The 19,951-nt window shown below is 38.5% G+C and overlaps 1 protein-coding gene across 1 annotated transcript in view; it reads left to right on the top strand.

Moving 5' to 3' along the window:
* The first annotated feature begins 209 nt into the window (after positions 1–209).
* Positions 210–19,951, top strand: part of LOC142349629 (E3 ubiquitin-protein ligase rnf213-alpha-like) — a 119,548-nt gene continuing 99,806 nt past the window's right edge. Inside the window, exon 1 of the mRNA XM_075401329.1 lies at positions 210–1,997. Coding sequence (XP_075257444.1) covers positions 294–1,997 — 1,704 coding nt within the window. The 5' untranslated portion in view covers positions 210–293. The remainder of the gene's footprint in view (positions 1,998–19,951) is intronic.

The following is a 19,951-nucleotide window of genomic DNA, read 5'->3' as shown; positions in this document are numbered from 1 at the left end:
TTAGTTCAGAACGGATAACTGAGTTCATTTTGAGTTCAAAATTTGAGTCGAAGAGTCAAGCTGAACAATTTCAGCAAAGTTTTCAATCAATGAGTCGCAAATACGGACTTAAAGTATCACAGGTCTGCCGTGCTCTACTGCACGAATTTGACATGAAACGCGAGGCCCCCCTTCTTCTTGAGTGGTTGATAGTTTGCTCTAATGCCACAAAACTTCACCAGAGTCCCATAGAGCTAAAATCTGGAGTTCTATCTCAATATCCCGTCGACTTGTATACATCGACACAAACCAAAATGTTTGTTCTAGCTTCTTGTTCGAATTGGGGGAGACCTGCAATCGTACTGAAACTGGGACTGTCGGTGTCAAACTATATAAAAGCTATGAGAGTGAAGTTGGAAAGTACTGGTTTTAAGAACAGCAAATTGGTAACGCCGCTTATTGTTGGTCTGAAAAAGATGGTTGATCAAATGACAGACCAAAACGAGAAGTTGTCGTTGATTTCGGAATTAAACCTACTCATTTCTTTCCTTCTCAGTGACGGATTGCTAAGTGCTAGTGTGGAATATCAGCAGAATATCACAACGGAACTCCTCCTATTCACTATTACAGCCATTGACATTCTCGGATCCACCTCGGAGCCGGAAATATCCGGTTCGCATCAGTTCTTAGGTTCCGAGTTTCAAAAAGATTTCATTGAAACAGCAAAGCTAGAAATTGATAAAATGCTTGTCGAAACTAATTCCCCTACAATCAGAGAAAACGCGCTCCTATTTGCCACTCGCCTCACTTCTCTAAACTTGAGCAGTTCTCAATCAACAAGCGCCAAATGGTGCCACAGTTGTCAACAACAAGTTAAAAAATACATAGCCAACAAATTGTTGAGACACAATACTCACGGGGAAATCCATAACCTTTTCCTACAAGCACAAAAAAGCTACCCATCAGAAAACTGGACTGTTTTTGAGGATATTTTAGTAGACTCCAATCAAATAGCTGGTCTGAGAGACTACCTGCCTCGCGGTACTGAAGCTCCCAGACCTCGACATGTAATCACAGCTCTGTTAGAAGTGATGCCACCTCTTAACTCCGTTAATGATTTACCAAATCTTTTTGAATGGAAACCATTCCTAATACTTGTGAATCTCTTTCACGGATCTGGTCAACATCTTTTCACGAACGAATCTTTGAGACGCATGAACAGAAGCTTCGAGTTAATCAATCAAGCTGCTAATGAAATAACTGATTTTGACATAAGTTCTAAATTGTTTGTTCAGCTTTTCAAAAAATGGATAGACTTTATTGATGTTTACTCACAACAAAGCGTCGACTACGCAGTACTGTCAAATTTGAAATCAGCAGCTGCCAAATGTCAACAAGCAGTCAGTCATTTTGACCTTTTGCGTTACCATGCGCAACAGGTTGAGCAAATTTTAAAAATGCTCAATTCGGCTACCACTATCACTCATGTTCCCTTGACCTTCAGAAAAATTACCGAGTGGGAGCAACTTGAGATGAATGAGTTCTTCTATTTCACTTCTGATGAACCCACTATCAAACTTGAAAATTTGGTTCCAGACAACTTAGACGAAACTCTGAAATTATTGCAAAATGTCACAATTTCCAAACGGATTCTGAGAAGAGTTAGCCAAGATAGCAGAATAAGCTTCGATGCCTTAGTTGGCGAAGTAATTCCATCATGCGAGATCGAATTTGCCGAGGAGTGCAAACGATTACTGCACGGCAAAATTTCTTTTCGGGCTGCTGCAGAAACATTCCGTTTGATGACGGCAAAACAGATTTCAGAGGAACTCACTTTCATTAAGAAATATTGCCGTGAAAACTTGGCCGAAACAAATGAACAGTTCAGACCAGTTTTTTCAAAATATTACAAAAATCTGAAAAAGGTGTTTTTGGTTTCGGATCTAACTGAGCATATGGACAGACTCATGCTCTCTTTCGATGTACAGGACGTTGGAACTGATCTCGGCAAAGATAAGGTAGTTATATCTTGTGGGATTATATGCTCAAATGGGTGTTTTTTGTGTCTTTGTGCAGTCAATTTTTGCCGGTGGATATATTTGACGTGGAGAGACAGGAGAGGTATCATCAGAAAGCCAGTTGTGCTTAGATCGTCTTAGTTAAACAGGGTTCGAATTTCAACCTTTTCCAGGAAATATCAAGGTTTAGTTTCGTGAACCATAGGAAAACTTGCAATACTTTTTAACTTTTTTCGTACTATTCGACCAAAGTTTGCTATAATTTGCTAAACAAGTTGAAAATATTTTCTGAAAATGGTATTGTTTACTTTTGTAGACAAAAAATAGTTGATGAATTATTTGGTCCTAATTTTTTGCCCCTGAAATTGTGGCTGTTTTTAGAAAATTTATCTTTTTCAATGAAAACTGGAGAAAAATCAATCTTTTTCTTTGTAATTAAGCTTTCTCCACCTTGTCAGGAGCACTCAGCTAAAAAGTGCCCGAAACGTATCCCTGAAAGCTCTCCGTACTACCACTTACCGATAGAAGGATCTAAAGTATCAGCGATGACCGCTTTTGTTAAATAAAATCATTTTTATCCAACTATCGGTTTCTGGTATTTCGATTCTCGCTCAATTTCGATGCTCATACATATAAATCAAATATAAGTAAAAACTATTCGATACCGTTCCATTAAAAACGGTGTTTTTGTTAAGAAAACGCTCTTAGGTCGCGAGAATACTATTGAAAAACAAAAGCAATTTTATTTCAACGAATTGTCAATTTTTGAGGCCGGTATCGAAACTAAAACATATCACACTTTAAAAATTTTTAATAAATATTGATTAAAAAATATTTTCGAAATTTAAAAACAAATACAAAAAATGTTTTCTTTTCGAATTATATTTTTGCAAGTAAGCTCAGTGTAAACTACAAGCAGCATCCATTTTACATCTTTGTTTGGAAATTGATAAACGTTGTTGTCAAAACAGAGTGTTGATGTGTTTCCACTATCTTTTTGGAAGTGGTAGTCTTCATAGTCTCATTTTGCTTTGTGCAGGCTCTTTTTAAATCGACAATTAACAAGGAGGCTCGATAATGTGCGATCGCACATAAGGTTCCGACCCCGCTCATCCACAATTTTGGCATAATTTTCGACCAAATGAGGAACAGATAAACCAGGTAGACCAAATGAGGACAGAAACACAAGAATTCAAGTATTTTTCAAAAAAACTGGTGTATGGACGAAAAGATAGTCTCCAAAGCAAATAACTCAGCAAATTAAAAAAATGATTCATTAGATTGATGAGATATGCCGATATTAAGAAAGTGAGCGAAGACGAACGGCAAAATCAAACAACAACAAACATTAATTACATCAAAAAATTTATGTCCGTTTTAAAAAAACAAAACTTTATAACAAAATCAAAATAGCGTCAGAAAAAACTGAAACTAAACGAAATAACTTGTAATTAACCAGAAAAATATGGTTATTCACCAGTTCATAATAAGGCTAGGTAACAATTAGACAAAAAGAACAGAAACTTTAAAGAAAGAAAATTCACTGAACTTTTTTCAAGAAAACAATTAATTTCAAAGTAATGAAAACCATTAGGAATCAACTAAAATATCCCATAGGTTTACAATCACCAATGCTTCTATAGAAGGGAATTAAGAACTGTCGGTATTCAATTTTATATGCAGTTACAAAAAGAACAAATAGACAACAAACAAAAAATCAATTAAAACTTGCCAGAAAATGCTTTCGAAGCCGTAAGGCCATACTTTGGCCCTCAAATTATGTTTGATTGCACCTTTGTCAAACACCAATAATGCACTATGTGACCGCTCAATAATGAAACTAGGTAACAAATAGAAAAAATGAAAAAAATGCAAAATTATGTAATACCTGTTTTTTTTTCGAAAAAAATTTATTTCCAAAGACATGAACGCCAATAATTACAAAATGAAAAAACGAATAGGCTCGTCCATTCTTCCAAAGGAAGCCCTTGGGAGCTGCAATTACCCAGAATAAGTCTCCTGTCTACAAAAAGAACGTCAAATATGACAAAAATCAAAAATTTATTTACTTGTTTTGTGAAAAACCCGGGTGGAAGCCAGTAAAGTCAAAAGGAATTCCTTAAAAACATTAGATTTTGCGACACCAATCCCTTTTGACACCTTCCTTTGAAGTGTATTAGGTGACCTCTCATTTATGAAACTAGGTTACAATTAGACAGAAAAGAAAAAATCAAGATCACATAATACTTGTTTTTTTCGAAAAAAAATTTATTTCCAAAGACATGAAAGCCATTTTCACTACAATATGAAAAAAATGAATAGGTTCCTTCATTTGTCCAAAGAAAGCCCTTGAGATCTGCAATTATCCAGAACATGTCTTACATCTACAAAAAAGGTCAAATATGACAAAAAATAATAAATTAATTTACTTTTTTGTGAAAAGCTCGTGTCGAAGCCAATAAAGTCATAACGAATTCTGTGAAAACAGTAGATTATGTGACACCAATCCCTTTTGACACCTTCCTTTGACAGAAATAATGCCATTTATAACCTTTAAATAACAAGACGAGGTAACAAACAGAAAATAAAAGGCACAAAATTGCAAAGTCAAGTGTTTTTTTTTGTAAAACAATTGTTTTCAAAGTCATGAAAGCCATTATTCATCTTCTAATATCAGAACACCGGCTCCTCTACTCTTGAATGCAAAGCCAATCAAACTGGGTCATAGTACAGGAAATTAAATACGACTAAAAGGTAAATTAAAAACGACAGTTGAGGACAAAATTAAAAAAAATTCAATTAAATTCTTTGAGAAAGTATTGTCAAAGCGGTAAAGAAGCACAATCTATATCTTGTAGGGTTTAAATATTATCAATTGTGCGTCATTTTGAACGCGAGTAATGTGATATATGAGCTACTCATAACGGGATAATTTGACAAAACTGGAAAACATGAAAAATGGTTAAATACCTAAAAATTTTTTTAAAAAATTTTGGAATCTAGTAGTATCAAAGCCAGAACACCATAATTTAAGGCGTAAAACCCCAATAAATGCTGGTTTTGAATTCAGCAGGAAGAAGGAACACTCTTTGATTGCTTACACTAAGCTACAAACTGACAAAATTAAGAAAAAATGGAAGCAAGGTTCAATAAGCCATTTTTTATTTAAAAATCAAATATTTTAAAAGTCAAAATGACCATAGGATTTGAGGCAATCAAATAGATGAAATAATTTGGAGCTAATTAGGAAGCCAATAGGACCTATCACTAGTGAGCTTTGATTTTAAAGGTTCTGTTATTTAGTTAATATAAAAAATTATCGAATTTTTTATATAAAAAACCGACTGATGACAATCCGAATTATTTTTGGGTTGTAACGGTCTAAGATAGGTACAAAACTAGTCCTGCTAATGCTGATTTTCCATTAGAATTATTTGATTGTTCTAATGTCATAGATATAGATATTTTGTTAGTTAAAAAATCAAAAATAAATGCTGCGTTTTTGGTAATCAACGAAAGAAGTTAGCAAAAAACGCAGAGTTTTAACTTCAGAGCACTCTCAACGAAAGTTGAAGTAGAATTAGCCCCCTTTTCAGTCTAAACAGATTGTGTTAGTGGTATTTGGGTGTGCACTCCCTGCAAATTTAATCAGAGTGGACTAAAGAAACTTATTTCGTGCTGTTTTTGATGAAAATGTCTGAATTTTGTGAAATATTTAGCCGGAATTTGTGACAAAAAAATTCAATAAAATTAGCCGACAATATATTTTGTTCTTAAAAATAAAATCAACAAGATTTTGTTGAAAAATTTTATTAAATTTTAGAAAAATTGGCGAAATTTTAGTCAAAATTTCCGAAAAAAGGTGAATAAAATCAGCTGAATTCACTCTGTTTTCTCGAAAGTTTAAACCTCGATATCTCCCTGTAAAAAAACGAAATTCAAAAAAATCTTTTTAATTCCATATTCTACGCTGGACAAGCTTTCTAATGATACCAGTCTCAACTCTCTACGATGAATATATCGATCGGCGAAAATTCACGGAACAAAAAAAACCCATTTGAGTATATAGTTCCTCCCCCCTCAAGAGGGGTCGGAACAAAAAACTATCCTAACGGCAGTCTCTTTAGTAACTGTTTTCCTTGTATCTTTTGCGCTCTAATACTTCACAGTTTCTTGAGCCAATTGGAAGTAGTATCGGTCACTATCCAAGATTTTTCACAATCGCTGTCTATTGTTGCTTATAGTTTCCTCCAAAACAATACCTTATTTTTATTTAAAAAAAAAACAAAACGTCAGAACAAATGTTGAATTAGACGTTGTTTCAAAGTTTTTAATCAAGCTTTGCGTAACTGTACTTGAACATTCAGTGCCACAAAATACGCAGAGCGTAATTTTACAAGTTACGACAATACATAACAATTTGAATAAAGAGACTTTATACAAAATGCAGTAGGACTGTCAGAAAAAATAATAAGTATCGTCTGCAATTTTTGTAAACTTTTTTTGCTGATTTTTGCTTGAACTGATGTGGCTTGGTAAAAATTTTGGCTAACATCAAATTCATTACTATAACTCAAATACGAATTTTGGTCTTCGACATGACAGCAGTGAACATTAAAAATGAAGAGTCCCACGTGCTAAATGTAGCGTTGAACAAATTTGAAGAAGGGAGCCAAACGAGACTGGCTATATTTTTAATAACTCCATATTTGAGAGATCAAGAAGTTTATGCTTAGAGAAACTTTCACAATACGAGAGAAATTTGTTACAGAGAGACTTTCCAACCTCTGTTCTTGAATTTTCCCAACATTCTGGTCCTTTAAAACTTCTAAGTGGACGACGAAAATAGCATTGTAATGTGAAAGTTGAGTTTTCACTCGCCCCAGCTTAGTGAGCAAAAATCTTTTATGGCCCTCAGGCGCATGTGCTATTTTCTTACATAGTAACGTGCTATATAACAACATATAATTTGTAACTGGGGGTCATCAAAAACACTGGGGGAACAGAATAGATCTGAAAGTTGTTTTGATAGCGTTCTGATTTTTCTAAAAGTAGAAAGTGTTTTGATTGTTGAACTATGTTAACTCTGGTAAAACAGAAGTTCGAATATTCAATTCTTAGCATATAGTAACAACGTGTAAGCATCAAGTAAGTGTAAAACGTACAATCCAACAACGTATTAGCATTATCCCGTTCAAGACAACAAGTGTTTTTAGACGGCAAAGTCTTTTTGCTCATTTAACTGGTATCAGTCTATTTTGGATACTTGAGATCAAAGCTGGTCACCATTCTATTCAAAACATTGCAAAAAACCGAAAATTATTAAGTTCAAACGAGCCTTACTCGATGGCTTTATTTATTAGGTTTAACGAAATTATGTTATTTGCACTTTTTCCGAGCTTTGTACGTAAATTTGAACGATTTCTATGCGTCTTTAAATACTCGATTCTGATTGGCTAAGAAAAATGACGCGTTTTGATATATTACTCGCTTTACTCAGTAACATCCTCCGGCCCAGAAGAAGATGTTGGGAGAATCGGTACTAATTTTACAAGCAGGCGAACGAGCAATCCGGAGGACGTGCGCAAAACGGCGGAGCGTGCGACGCTGTCGGAACCGTAACGAAGTTCAGTGATTCGAGCAGTTGGGTAGTAACCCCTCGGGTTGGTCTCTTCAACTACCCAGACCAAGTTGCCGGTCTTAAGGTGTTGCTCGGCAGGCGTCTGCCACTTGGAACATCGATTCAGCGCCGGTACGTATTCTTTGATCCAACGAGACCAAATAGCGTTAGCGTAAGACTGCGCGCGGGCGTAGCGCTTACGGTGATCAAACTCATCTACACCAATAATGGAAGGAAGAATACGTGCTTGGTTACCGAGGAGAAAGTGATTAGGTGTTAATACGCCTAGGTCGGACGGGTCGGCGCTTACGGGCGTTAGCGGACGTGAATTAAGTGCATGTTCGACCAGACAAAAAGTGGTACTTAAAACCTCATATGTGAGGCGACGTGTTCCAAGGATTGTGTAAAGTACGCGCTTGAAACTACGTACTAGCCTCTCCCAGATGCCACCTTGGTGTGGCGCACTGGGCGGGTTGAACCTCCACTTAATGCTTTTGTGGGCAAATTCCACAGCGATGTTGATGGTGTTCCACTTTTCGATGTTCTCGCGTAGTTCTTTTTCCGCGCCAACAAAGTTAGTGCCATTGTCTGACCAAATAATGGCTGGTGTACCCCGACGGGAGACGAACCGCTCCACTCCCATTACACACGAACTGACGTCCATGGACGGAACGATTTCAACATGAACGGCACGAGTAGTTAAGCATGTGAAGAGGAAACCCCACCTCTTCTCGGTAGTCCTACGTACAGTAACGTAAAACGAGCCGAAGTAGTCAACCCCGGTGTTCGTGAAGGGAGGAGACTGGTATGCGAGTCTTTCTACTGGGAGGTCAGCCATGATGGGTTGAATAGTGGCAGCGCGGAACTGTCTACACGTGACGCAGTTGGATTTAATTGAACGAAGTGAGGATCGTAATTTAAGGATGGTATAACGTTCTTGTACTTTTGCCCGCAGGTAATCAATACCCTGATGATGATGTTTAACGTGCGTGTGCCTGAGGAACAACTTTACAAATGCATGGCGTGCGTCCAGAACGATAGGATGTTTTACCTCAAAGTCAACTTCGACCAACCGCTTGATGCGGCCTGCCGATCGGATTAGACGGTTTTGCCCAATAAAGGGAGAAAACGGGGCAATACGGCTACTCCGTTTAACGGGTTTGTTTTCGAGAAGATCTTTTCTCTCTGCATTGAATGACTCCCCTTGCACAAGATTCTAGAGATGACGCTCGGCTTCGTCAAGCTCCGTGGGGTCTAGGACGCTACCATCGGCATTACGGTAACATTGGTGAGAAGGTAACATGCGGAGTGCGTACGCTGTTATCCGTAGCAACTTCTGATAAGAACTGTACTTATCGAAGGGAATTAGTTGCGGTGGTGGTTCCTTAGTTGACTTGGTTACGGATGCGGCCAATGATGTATTGGTTTCGTCAGTTTCCTTAGTTACTATACAAAGTTTGATGTTATTAACTACTTCAGTGCTTGGTTCGAACGGGAATTGCTTGGTTCTTAGGAAATCTGGACCTCTCACCCAGCTACTAGATTGCAAAATCTCAGCAGACATACCACGAGTGCCGGCATCTGCCGGATTATCGCTTGAGGCAACGTGGTTCCATTCGCAAACGCTAGTGTGTTCTAAGATTTCGCAAACACGGTTTGCAATAAATATTGGGTGCTTGGTTGCAGAGTTAAGCCATTGCAAGACAGTAGTGCTGTCGGTCCACATGAAAACTCTGTTGACTTTTACTGTGAGAGCTCGACAGATATCTTGTTTCAATCGAGCGGCCAGTAGCGCTGCCTGTAATTCCAGCTTTGGAACAGTCATGACCTTCATAGGTGCTACGCGAGCTTTACGCAGGACAAACGCAAGCTCCGTTTGGGGCCCACTCGAAGTAGTTACTTGAGCTCGGAGAAATGCAACGGCACTGAAAATTTCTTGTGGACTATCGCCAAACATGTGTAGTTCCAGGTGATCAAAGTTTCCGGAAAAGTAGCTCCTTGGTATAGTGATTGCGGCAAGCTTGGGTAGTTCTACACTCCATTCGAGGAACCTTTCAACAGTGTCTTTTGGTAATTCTTCATCCCAGTGCTGCCCGCTGACACGCCAGATGTCCTTTAGTAACAATCGGGCACCAACAGTAAATGGTGCCACTAGGCCGATGGGATCAAACACCTTAGACACTAGGCTCAATACCAAGCGTTGTGTTAAACACTTAGTTACTGTACTGGAGGTACCCCGACTCACAACTAGAGTATCATTGTTGTGATCCCATTTCAACCCAAGCACGTGCGAAGAACCCTCCTTAGATGAGGCAATTACTTTTGGTTCGGTAGACTGAGTTGACCCATCAATTCTATCAGCAAGATTTGGTACATTGTTTACAAACTTAGTAAGCTTGAACCCACCTAGATGGAGAAGATGTACCAACTCCTTCGATCTTTTGAGAGCCCTCTCAGGTGACTCCACCGAATCCAAGTAATCGTCCATGTAGAAGTTTTTTAGGACGGCTTTGGTTGCTTCCGTGTACTGATTAACATTGTCTCGGGCCGTGCGTTGCAGTGCATAGTTAGCGCATGTGGGCGAGTCTTTAGCCTCAAATATATGGCGCGTGTATTGATACACTACAACATCTGTTGTGGGATCCTCCCGCCACAAAAAACGCAGTGATGGCTGGTCCCAATCAGGGACACCCACTTGGAGGAACATACCCTCGATATCTGCGGACACGGCAAATTGATGTTGACGGAACCTAAGTAGTACATGGATTAGGTTTTGGAGCAGGTCGGGGCCAGTGAGCAAAGATTTATTCAAAGAAGTACCGTGGAACTTTGCTGCACCATTTAATACCCTACGCACTTTCCCCGGTTTTTTCGGATTGATTACGGGTTGATGTGGTAGGTACCATTCTCTATCCGACCGCTGCTCTACCTTGTGAGCATCAGGGACTGTAATCATGTAACCTTTTTTCAAGTCTTCACGGATGGTATTAGCATAAGTTTCTTTCAATGATGTATCTCTCGATAGCCGCTTTTCGAGAGACTTGAGCTGTACCAGTGACGAAAAGTAGTTATTCGGGAGCTGGATGTTGTCATCAGCCCATAACATACCGACATCATATCTTTGACCGTTATGGAAAGTTGTTGTCTCAAGTGTTTCCTGCGCGCGAGCATCCGCTGCGGATCGTGGGTCAACTTGCTTGAACGCGCCGTACGATTCCATATCATACCAAGATTTAACCTGACAAGCTAACTCAAAATCCCTTCAATATTGGCTTTGAAACACACCGAGACTAAACTTGAACTAGACGGGAGTGGGCCACTTAAAACCCAACCTATGGGTAAGCGGACAGCGAACGGTGAGCACTTTTCGTCGGCTGAAAAATACTCTAACGGGCGGATGGCATGGTAGACATCCTGTGCAAGTATCATCTCAATTTCTCCATAGCTATATCTTACTGGATCTAGAACTGCCAAATGTGGGTAAGTTTCTTGCATGGACTTGACGTCAATGATGTCAGAACCTACGTTTAATGTTTCCCTCACGCAGGGACGCACAGTGAATGCTTCGAAGTCTTGGTCTTTATGAGGTGTCACAGTCAATTGAACCACCTTTGTGTCTATGAGTTCTTCCGTGTTTTTACCCTTGACGGTCAGTTTTAATGCGGTACCCTGCAAACCGAGTCTAGCTGCGAGACTATCGGACACCCAAGAGTTACTGCACGCGGTATCGCATAAAACCAACGCCGTAGTATTGGTACCAGAAGAATTAGTAAGTTTCAGTTCCGTGACCTGAAGGAGGTCTTTGACATCTGTCACGGAAGACAAAGTGGTTGTTTTGCTTGGTTGCTGTTGACCAGTAGATGGCCTACAAGTACCTGCGTTCGACTTCGAAGTATCGATGTTGTTGTTTGTTGAGGGTTTAGCTGGAAAAACCCTTTCAGCTCCATGAAGTAAGGTGTTATGGGAGCTGTTGCAACCATCTTTCCTACACTTACGGGGACTTGGGCATTGTCTAAACATGTGTTTATCACGCAAACAAGAGAAACAGAGCTTTGCCTCAGCCACGACCTTGGCTCTCTGCGTGGGGGTCTTTTCCTTAAAGACACGGCATTCCCACAACCGGTGGCTGCCTTTGCATACAATGCAACTAGATATTGATGTTAACGGAGATCTCTGTTGCGGTTTAAGGTTACTCTTGTGTTGGGTATTTGCAGAAAATGCCTTCGAAGCAACTTTTGATCTTGTTACTGAGTTGTTGGTATCCTCAGTCCTTGCCTTAGTTGCGGTATTCTTCATTAAATTGTGCGCTTTGGCCTTCTCTTTTAACCAGTCGTTGAAATCAAGAAGAGTAGGTTTCACCCAATGCTTTTTGACCGTGAAGAGTGACCATGACTCCTTCATAGTGGGTGGTAGCTTCTGTACGGCAGTGTTGAGAAGCGCAGCACTCTTTAAATCCGAATCGTATGACAGCGATTTAAATACCCCGACAAGACTTGAAATGCACCCCGAGTAGTTAATGATGTTATCGCTGTTGTGCATCTTCAAAGGTGGAAAGCTGTTGAGTTTATCCAAATGGGCACCTACGACCGCCTGTGGCTGGCCAAATTTACGTTCTGAGGTCCTCAGTGCGTCTTTCTACATTGCGCCGCAGTAGGCGAACTCAGCTATAGCTGTTTTAGCTTTACCTATTACGAGGGTCTTAAGGTATGTCAATTTTACATCATCAGTTAAGGACTGAGAGTCAATTGCGCTTTTAATTTGACCATACCATTCGTGCCACTGTAGGGGATCCCCATTGTATTGGGACAACTTCCAATCGGGTAGCGGATCATTCCTCTTGCTAGTTAAGGCGTCAGTGAATGCCTTAATCAAACTTGCATTTTCAGATGCTGGCGCTGGAGGCGTGGGACGCGGTGGGCCACCCCAAGACAACGGTGCGGGGGCTGTATGACCATACATGGGAGGAATAATCGGCGTGACAAAAGGTGGATCGATGTTAGTTGCCATACTGAATGGGTTTACTTGGTTGATACAGGTTGCTGCGTGGTTGCTATTAACATTTTGTGGTGCATTCAATTGCAGGATGGGATGGCTCATGGCGGGGTTAGCTGTGCTTTGGGGTAGGTTCGGTTGAATGTTGTTGAAGACGGTTGCATTGTTTGTCGCTTGGTTTACGTTTTGGGGAGTATTCTGAGGAAAACGCCACAAATTTAAATCTGGGTTACGGTTAAGGGGAAGTTTGGGTGCGGTAGGGCAAGGTAACAGGCGGGCTTGAGGTGAATAGACAATACTTTGTTGTGGCATGTTGGGGACGGGTAAGTATGTTGCTTTGCTCGCTGGAGGGGGCGACGGAATCACGGGAGGCTGAGGAATAAATAATTGTTGAGATGGGAACACGGGAGGCGGGTTCACGAGTGGGTTTAGAGGTGGAGGGACCTTATGCGGGGAATGGGCAATAGGGACTTGTGTTTGGTGTGGAATGTTACTTTGAGTTTGATTCTGTTGTTGCTGAACATGAGGCCTCAACATATGTAATTGACAAGGCACACTGGAGCTTTTCGGACCCAAGAACTGATTTACTTGTGGGTTTGTTGAAAAATTAGGTACAAAAATTGAGTTCGTGGGTGCCATAACGGGTGTTGGTGGCCGGGGAGGTTGCATAGGTGGTTGAGGTGGTGGGAGTGCGACATTTTGTACGTCCACTGGTACTTGGTTCACTTGGTTCACCTTATCACTGCCTAAGGGACTATGTGCCCTTTGATCACTGATTGATTGCTGTAGTTGAGCCTGGAGGTATTCCCGATACAACGCTTCTTGCTGGGCGACAGAAATTGCAACTCCTGGCCGTGTGTACTGAGAAAGCATTTCAAGGTGATTCAAGTTACCGGCAACATTATTTGTGTTTTCTGTAGGATTACTAGGGGCAGTATCTTGAACAGGGGGGTCAGCGGATGCTGAACCAGGACGAGAAAATTTAACTCACTTGCAGCAGTCAATGAATTACCTGGTGGAAACGAATTTACCCAATCCTGAACAAGTCTCTGACATCTATCTGATCCCCTATCTTTAAGCAAATTCAGTTCACTTGAGTGGTGACTAAACAATGAATGGTTATCCATTAATTCAGCCTCATCTAATTTAGCTGCGGCAACACGCTGGCGGTGGTCTTCCTCCAATTGTTGGAGTGCCATCTGCTCCATTTGTATTTCAAGCTCCTTTTTTCTCATGGCAATTTCGTGTTTTTGTTTAGCGAGGCGCACGGCAGCTTGTTCTTGTTTCTCGGCCTCTTCGCGTTTTAGTTTTGCTATGAGAAAGTCATGTTTACGCTGGCTAGACATTGATGATGCTGTTCGGCGTGAACTTCTCTTAGACTGCACTTGAGTGTTAACGCCCTCATATACGGTGTCTCGGTGAGCAACTGAGTCAATATAGCTTCTAGCCGCAAGCAAGATTTTATCATTGTTCTTAGTTACATCATCCAACCATTGCTCAAGGACAGGGTAAATTGATTCTGGGTTCTCCGCTTTACTGGCCAAGTCAAATAGTTCTTCATTCTTCTCCACCAGTTTACTGAAGACATCCTTCAACTTAGAAACCAAGCGTTCAACTTTAACCCTCCTGTCCTGACGATCTATGGCATCTGTGATGTGCTTATGGATGTTACGTAACTCAGATTCCAGATTAGATCTTGCATTAAAGAGCTTTTTCAATTTTTCTTGCTGTTCGGCCATGATATTGAAATGGCTAGTTTATCAATGTAAAGTAACTTTCAACCAAACACGTGGAATGTGGGTTATACCGAACCCAAATGACGACGACTTGATAATCAAGACGTCGAAGAGCAGAAAAGTTACCGAGTAATGAATTACTCGGCGAAAGTGAGTAAGAAATTATAGAGTGCGTCTAACGTGCTTGAAAGCAACGTGAGACTAAACAGGAACACAGGCAACCGGGTAAAGAGGACTGGGTGGACGAAGCACGGCGAAACGGGAAACGAAGCGGACGGGGCGGGAAGGACGGGCGAACGGCGGGCAACGCAACACGGAACGGAACGGAACTGGCGGAAACGCGGGTAGTAAACGGGCAACGCAAGGAACGGGACGGAAACGCTGAATGAGCGACGCACGAAGAAACGGGAAACGAGACGGACAGAACGGAGGCGTTGAGCGAGTAGCACGCAACGAAAGGGAAAGGCGGGTCGGAACGGGCGGGAGACGATTACGCAGCGAGCGCGGAGGTCGGGAACCACTATGCTAGCAGACCACAGCAACAAACTCAACCAAACAAACTAGCCGTAATTCCAGGACAAACTTAAGTCACATCCTAGGAAGGAGGAGAGATGTTACTGCAAGAGACACACTAGCACAAGTCATTATGGGGCTTAATATATACAAATAACGAACTAATTTACGGCAAAGCAGTAGTATACTAAATGGATGAAAAGAGCAAGAAATTTACTAGCCGTAACTCTAGAATAAATTTAAGTCACACCCTAGCAGTATTCAAACCTAAACAACCGATCAGCATACCAACAATATTAAACAAACTACAGCGAAACTTAAGTAATATGCAGCGCTTTTGTAGTCTATGAAAGCTGGAAAAGTGAAGAAACTATCTAGCCGTAACTCCAGAATAAACTTAAGTCACACCCTAGAAGGCAAGAACCCTAAACCAACTAACATTCATACAGTTACACGCAAACTTACAGCAGCAAAAATCAATATACTACAACAGGAAGGCTAGTAAGTTAGTAAAGTTGAAAAGTCGAAGAACAATCCAGCCGTAACTCGAGAATAACCTTAAATCACACCCTAGAAAGCTGTAAGACCTGAACAACAAACCAGCGTACTAGCATACTCAACATACTACAGCAAAAACAACAACATACTTCATCACATATGACATACTATATCGAAATCCGGAAAGGTAAACGGAGGAAAAGAAAAGCAAAGTTTTGGGAGAGCGACGTTATCGAAAATAAAACGGAAAACGGAGAATTGTAAAGTTAAAGAACGAAAAGAACGCGGAAGAAAAACGGTATATAAACGAGCGACGAGAAAAATTATGGGAATTCGATAATTTTTTGTAGGCCGGAGGTTGTGAAAATTTTCACAACTTTTTTGTGTAATGAGTTTCACTTAATTAACGAGCCTTCTGGTTGAAAAACCAAAACTTCGACAAATTTGTCAAAATTTTATGCATTTGTCCAATCTTTTTCAATTTTTTGGTCAATTTTTTGCAAATTCTTGTTTACGGAACGGTAATCCAGTAAACTGGACGGTTTTAAACTCAAAAATATGGTTTATCAATATTCGGTATTGATTTTCTGAAGTTTTTTTGAATTGCCTCAAAATTGACCAAAAATTTTCAAACTTGAACAATTTAGCCTTATTCTCTCTCGATTTTCTCTATATCAGAGGTTATTTTTGGATATACTAACCGACTATATCAGTTTTTTCAAACTTTCGGTAAATCGGCCAAAAATTTTCAAATTTGATGTTTTTTCGTTTGAAAAGTTAGGTTTGCGGGGGTTCCAAACCTATTTTTTTTCTACAAAGAGTAGTTAAATTTTTCTACCCCATGTGATATCCAAAAATAGATCTGGGGTGGGTTTCTTGCCGTCTAAATTTTTTGTTAGAATTATGAATTTACTGCGAAATATTAAAGTATTTTTTGTTCCGTCTTACAGTTTTTTTTCGTTTGAACTTTGCTATTGTCTTCGTCCCTGTTGATTCGGTCGTTTTTTTCTCAACATCTGGTGTACTGCGAGAAATATGTGCCATCAGGTTGATTCACAATCACAAAGTCAGATGCCCCGGATGGACCACAAACTATTGTAACACTACGACAAGGCTATAAGAGCACGTAATCAAAATTAAACCTTTTTTTGACAAGCTGAGTACCAATATTAAGAGGATTAAGGTCAGTTATTATTAATTACCAACTTCATAAACTTGGATGACTGGAGGATTATAGGTCTATAAGCACCTAATCGTTGTATCTCGGTTCAGTCGAACGATTTAACAACAAAGGCAAATAACACTACGCATTGCCACACCTATTGTAATTTGGTGTTCGTAAGCCGGGAGCGGCTCCATTGTTAACTCTGGTAAAACAGAGTTTGGAATATTCAATTCTTAGCATATAGTAACCACGTGTAAGCATCAAGTAAGTGTAAAACGTACAATCCAACAACGTATTTGCATTATCCCGTTCAAGACAACAAGTGTTTTTAGACGGCAAAGTCTTTTTGCTCATTTAACTGGTATCAGTCTATTTTGGATACTTGAGATCAAAGCTGGTCACCATTCTATTCAAAACATTGCAAAAAACCGAAAATTATTAAGTTCAAACGAGCCTTACTCGATGGCTTTATTTATTAGGTTCAACGAAATTATGTTATTTGAACTTTTTCCGAGCTTTGTACGTAAATTGGAACGATTTCTATGCGTCTTTAAATACTCGATTCTGATTGGCTAAGAAAAATGACGCGTTTTGATATATTACTCGCTTTACTCAGTAACAAACTACCCTTTGAGTTCTAGTCAACTAAGTTGCGGAAATTGTCTATTTTGACTACATTTGGCCCGTCGTTTTGTTCCATCGATTTTCTTGTGAAATGAGCATATTTATTTTGCTGATAGGATAGAAATTTTCTGTTACCAAAAAAGACAGTTTTGCTGGAAAAAACTTATTGTTCTTTGTTAAAGCGTTCGTCAAAAAATTTAGGAAAATTTACCAATTTTTTTTTCATTTTTTCACAGTTCATTTTGTAATATTCCACAAAATAAGATCAGATTGGGGGTCTATTTTGGTTTGCATAATACTGTGATTAGAAAAGTATATATTAAATGAAACACAGTTTATGGTTTTAATAAGTTTTTGTTTCTTGTGATAAAGTAATTGAGCTTTCCCGTATATAGAATTTAATGTACGCTAATCTGTCTATTGTTGTGTGCCTCAAGAAGGTCATTTTCTGGTTTCTCGAGGAGTTGCTGCGGTGGTAGATACTAGTTATTTGAATGATTTGTTTTTCAGGAGATAATGTCCCTTCGATTCGTTTGCAGACTAGCCTAAACGATGTTTTAGCTCAGAATTGCCCGATCACGTGATTTGTTGGAACAAGCCAAAACGAAAAAATATATCGTGGAAAAACTGAGCGAGAAAAGTTCTTCGTCCACACTTTTTCAATGCTTCTTGGATTTAAACAATTTTATTATAATAAAGATAATGATGCAAATAGCCAAATATTCAGGCCGTTATTGTATATTTGGCACATTTGTTTCGCTTATTTATTGTACAATCGTAATTGTAACAAAAATTAACACTCTGGATATAAGAATGCTGTGTTTCAGAGAGCCCAATAAAACCTCTCAACAACAAAATCAGCTCATATAAATCTTTCTAAGATTTTTCCAATGTTTTGTGTATTTTGTAACTTTCAGTTGAGTTTCTCTTTTCTAATCAATATGCATGTTTTGAATCTGTTGTTTTAATGCATTTTTCAATTATTGACATGAAATATTTTTCTTACTTCAGAAATTTATACATATAATAATTCAATCAGATCTGGTTTTTGTTCAAAACATTTTTTCCGTTCTGGTTTTGGTTTCTTGAAATGAAAAAACACTCGTGCAGCATAAGAGTTTTCAACTTTGCAGTTTAACTTACAAAATTATTGGCGATATGTTTTTGAAATAGAATGAAGTCCAGTCTCGTAATTGCCATGAACTAACACAGTTTCTCGATGTTTTTGGCAGCAATTTTAATTTCTAAACTTTTTCATTTTCAGTTGTCAAAATCATTTTATTTATACAAGAATCAGGCTAAAATGTGCAATTTAATTATTTCTGGTTTCTCAATTTTTTAGTTTGCTCTGTGTTTTGATTTTTTAAAATCTTTATTTTGTTTCGATAATATTCAAGTCCACATTATGGTTCTCAGAACTTTTTGTTTCTTTTAGCAAACTATGATAACATTTGGCTATACCCTTAGAATTATTGGAGTTGTTTTCATGAGCTCCAAAATCTTCTTCAATTTTTCTGTCACTTTCTTCAAAATTTTATTTATTTTCGTCAATATCGATTTCAATTATTACAATGCAGTTCTTAGAATATGTTGCATAAATTTTCACCATTTGACTGGTACGCCTGCATTTTTCTATAAAAGAAATTGCTTCTTTTTTTCAACTGCTTCTGTGTCTTAAAGATAAAAAGGTAGATAAAGAGCTCAAATTTTCAAACCAATTGTTATTAATTAATAGACAAAGAGTTAACAGAACTGATAAAAACTCTGATTCCTTTCCTCCAAAAAACTTTAATACGCCCGGTTAGCTTAGGTCCTGGTCGATCTAGCTTTCCCGTTGTTCGATCTAGCTCTATTCGCCCCTACAGGGGGCTCCCTAGGACTCCTCGGTGAAAAGACTACTCGCCTCGAATAAACAGGACTAGACGCAATCCGGTAACAGCTGAATGTTTTTGTCGACTGATTCCACGCTGATTTACTTTGGGCTGATAGAATTCAAACAAATCTAACAAATCCAGTGAACGAACAATTTTCAAAAAAACTGATTTTTCAGAAAATTTTTTTAATTGGATCATCAGCATTTCTTGAAGCACCAGTTTTCAAAATGAAAATAAGTAAACAATAAAATGACGGTATTCACAAATTGTTTATTAGCAAAAACAAAATAAAATTGCAGTTAATTGTCAAAGTTAAAATTTTTGACTGGTTGCAAAAGTTCTCAATAGAGCAAAAACTAATCAAAGTGATAAAATGTTTCAAATAAGTTGAAAGTATTCCCTGAATTTGTAAAAATAACGGTTTGGTTGAAGTTCTTACGACCCAAACTGAAGACTGGAAAAATTGTAAGCTAGAGAACTCCAATATTTGCTCTTTGCTTCAAACTCAGCTTCAAACCGTAATTTTGTACAAGTTGTTACCCCTGTTTTTAAGACTTCGAACCACAAAATTTTTGACCATCATCATATATTTTCATCTCATAGAATAAGAGTTTTTGCGAAAATTTAATTATGCAGTCTTTTAGTTCTATCCAGGTATTCTTTTGTAAACTGAACTAAAACAGCCGAAAATTTTGAAGACTTTTACATTTTTTGGTTTTGATAAATTTTAGATTACTGTAAATTAATGCAATAATAGATATATATATATATATATATATATATATATATATATATATATATATATATATATTATATATATGTATATATATATATATATATATATATATATATATATATATATAAAAGATATTGAAAAAAATAGGCATGTAAAAGTTGCAAGAAAAAGTTGAAAAAAACAAACAAAAGATTCA

This window comes from Convolutriloba macropyga, chromosome 11, assembly GCF_964194025.1.
Source record: "Convolutriloba macropyga chromosome 11, txConMacr16.3, whole genome shotgun sequence".
Taxonomy (NCBI): Eukaryota; Metazoa; Xenacoelomorpha; order Acoela; family Convolutidae; genus Convolutriloba; species Convolutriloba macropyga.
The sequence above is the reverse complement of the archived record's forward strand: the minus strand, read 5'-3'. Positions and strand labels throughout refer to the sequence as shown.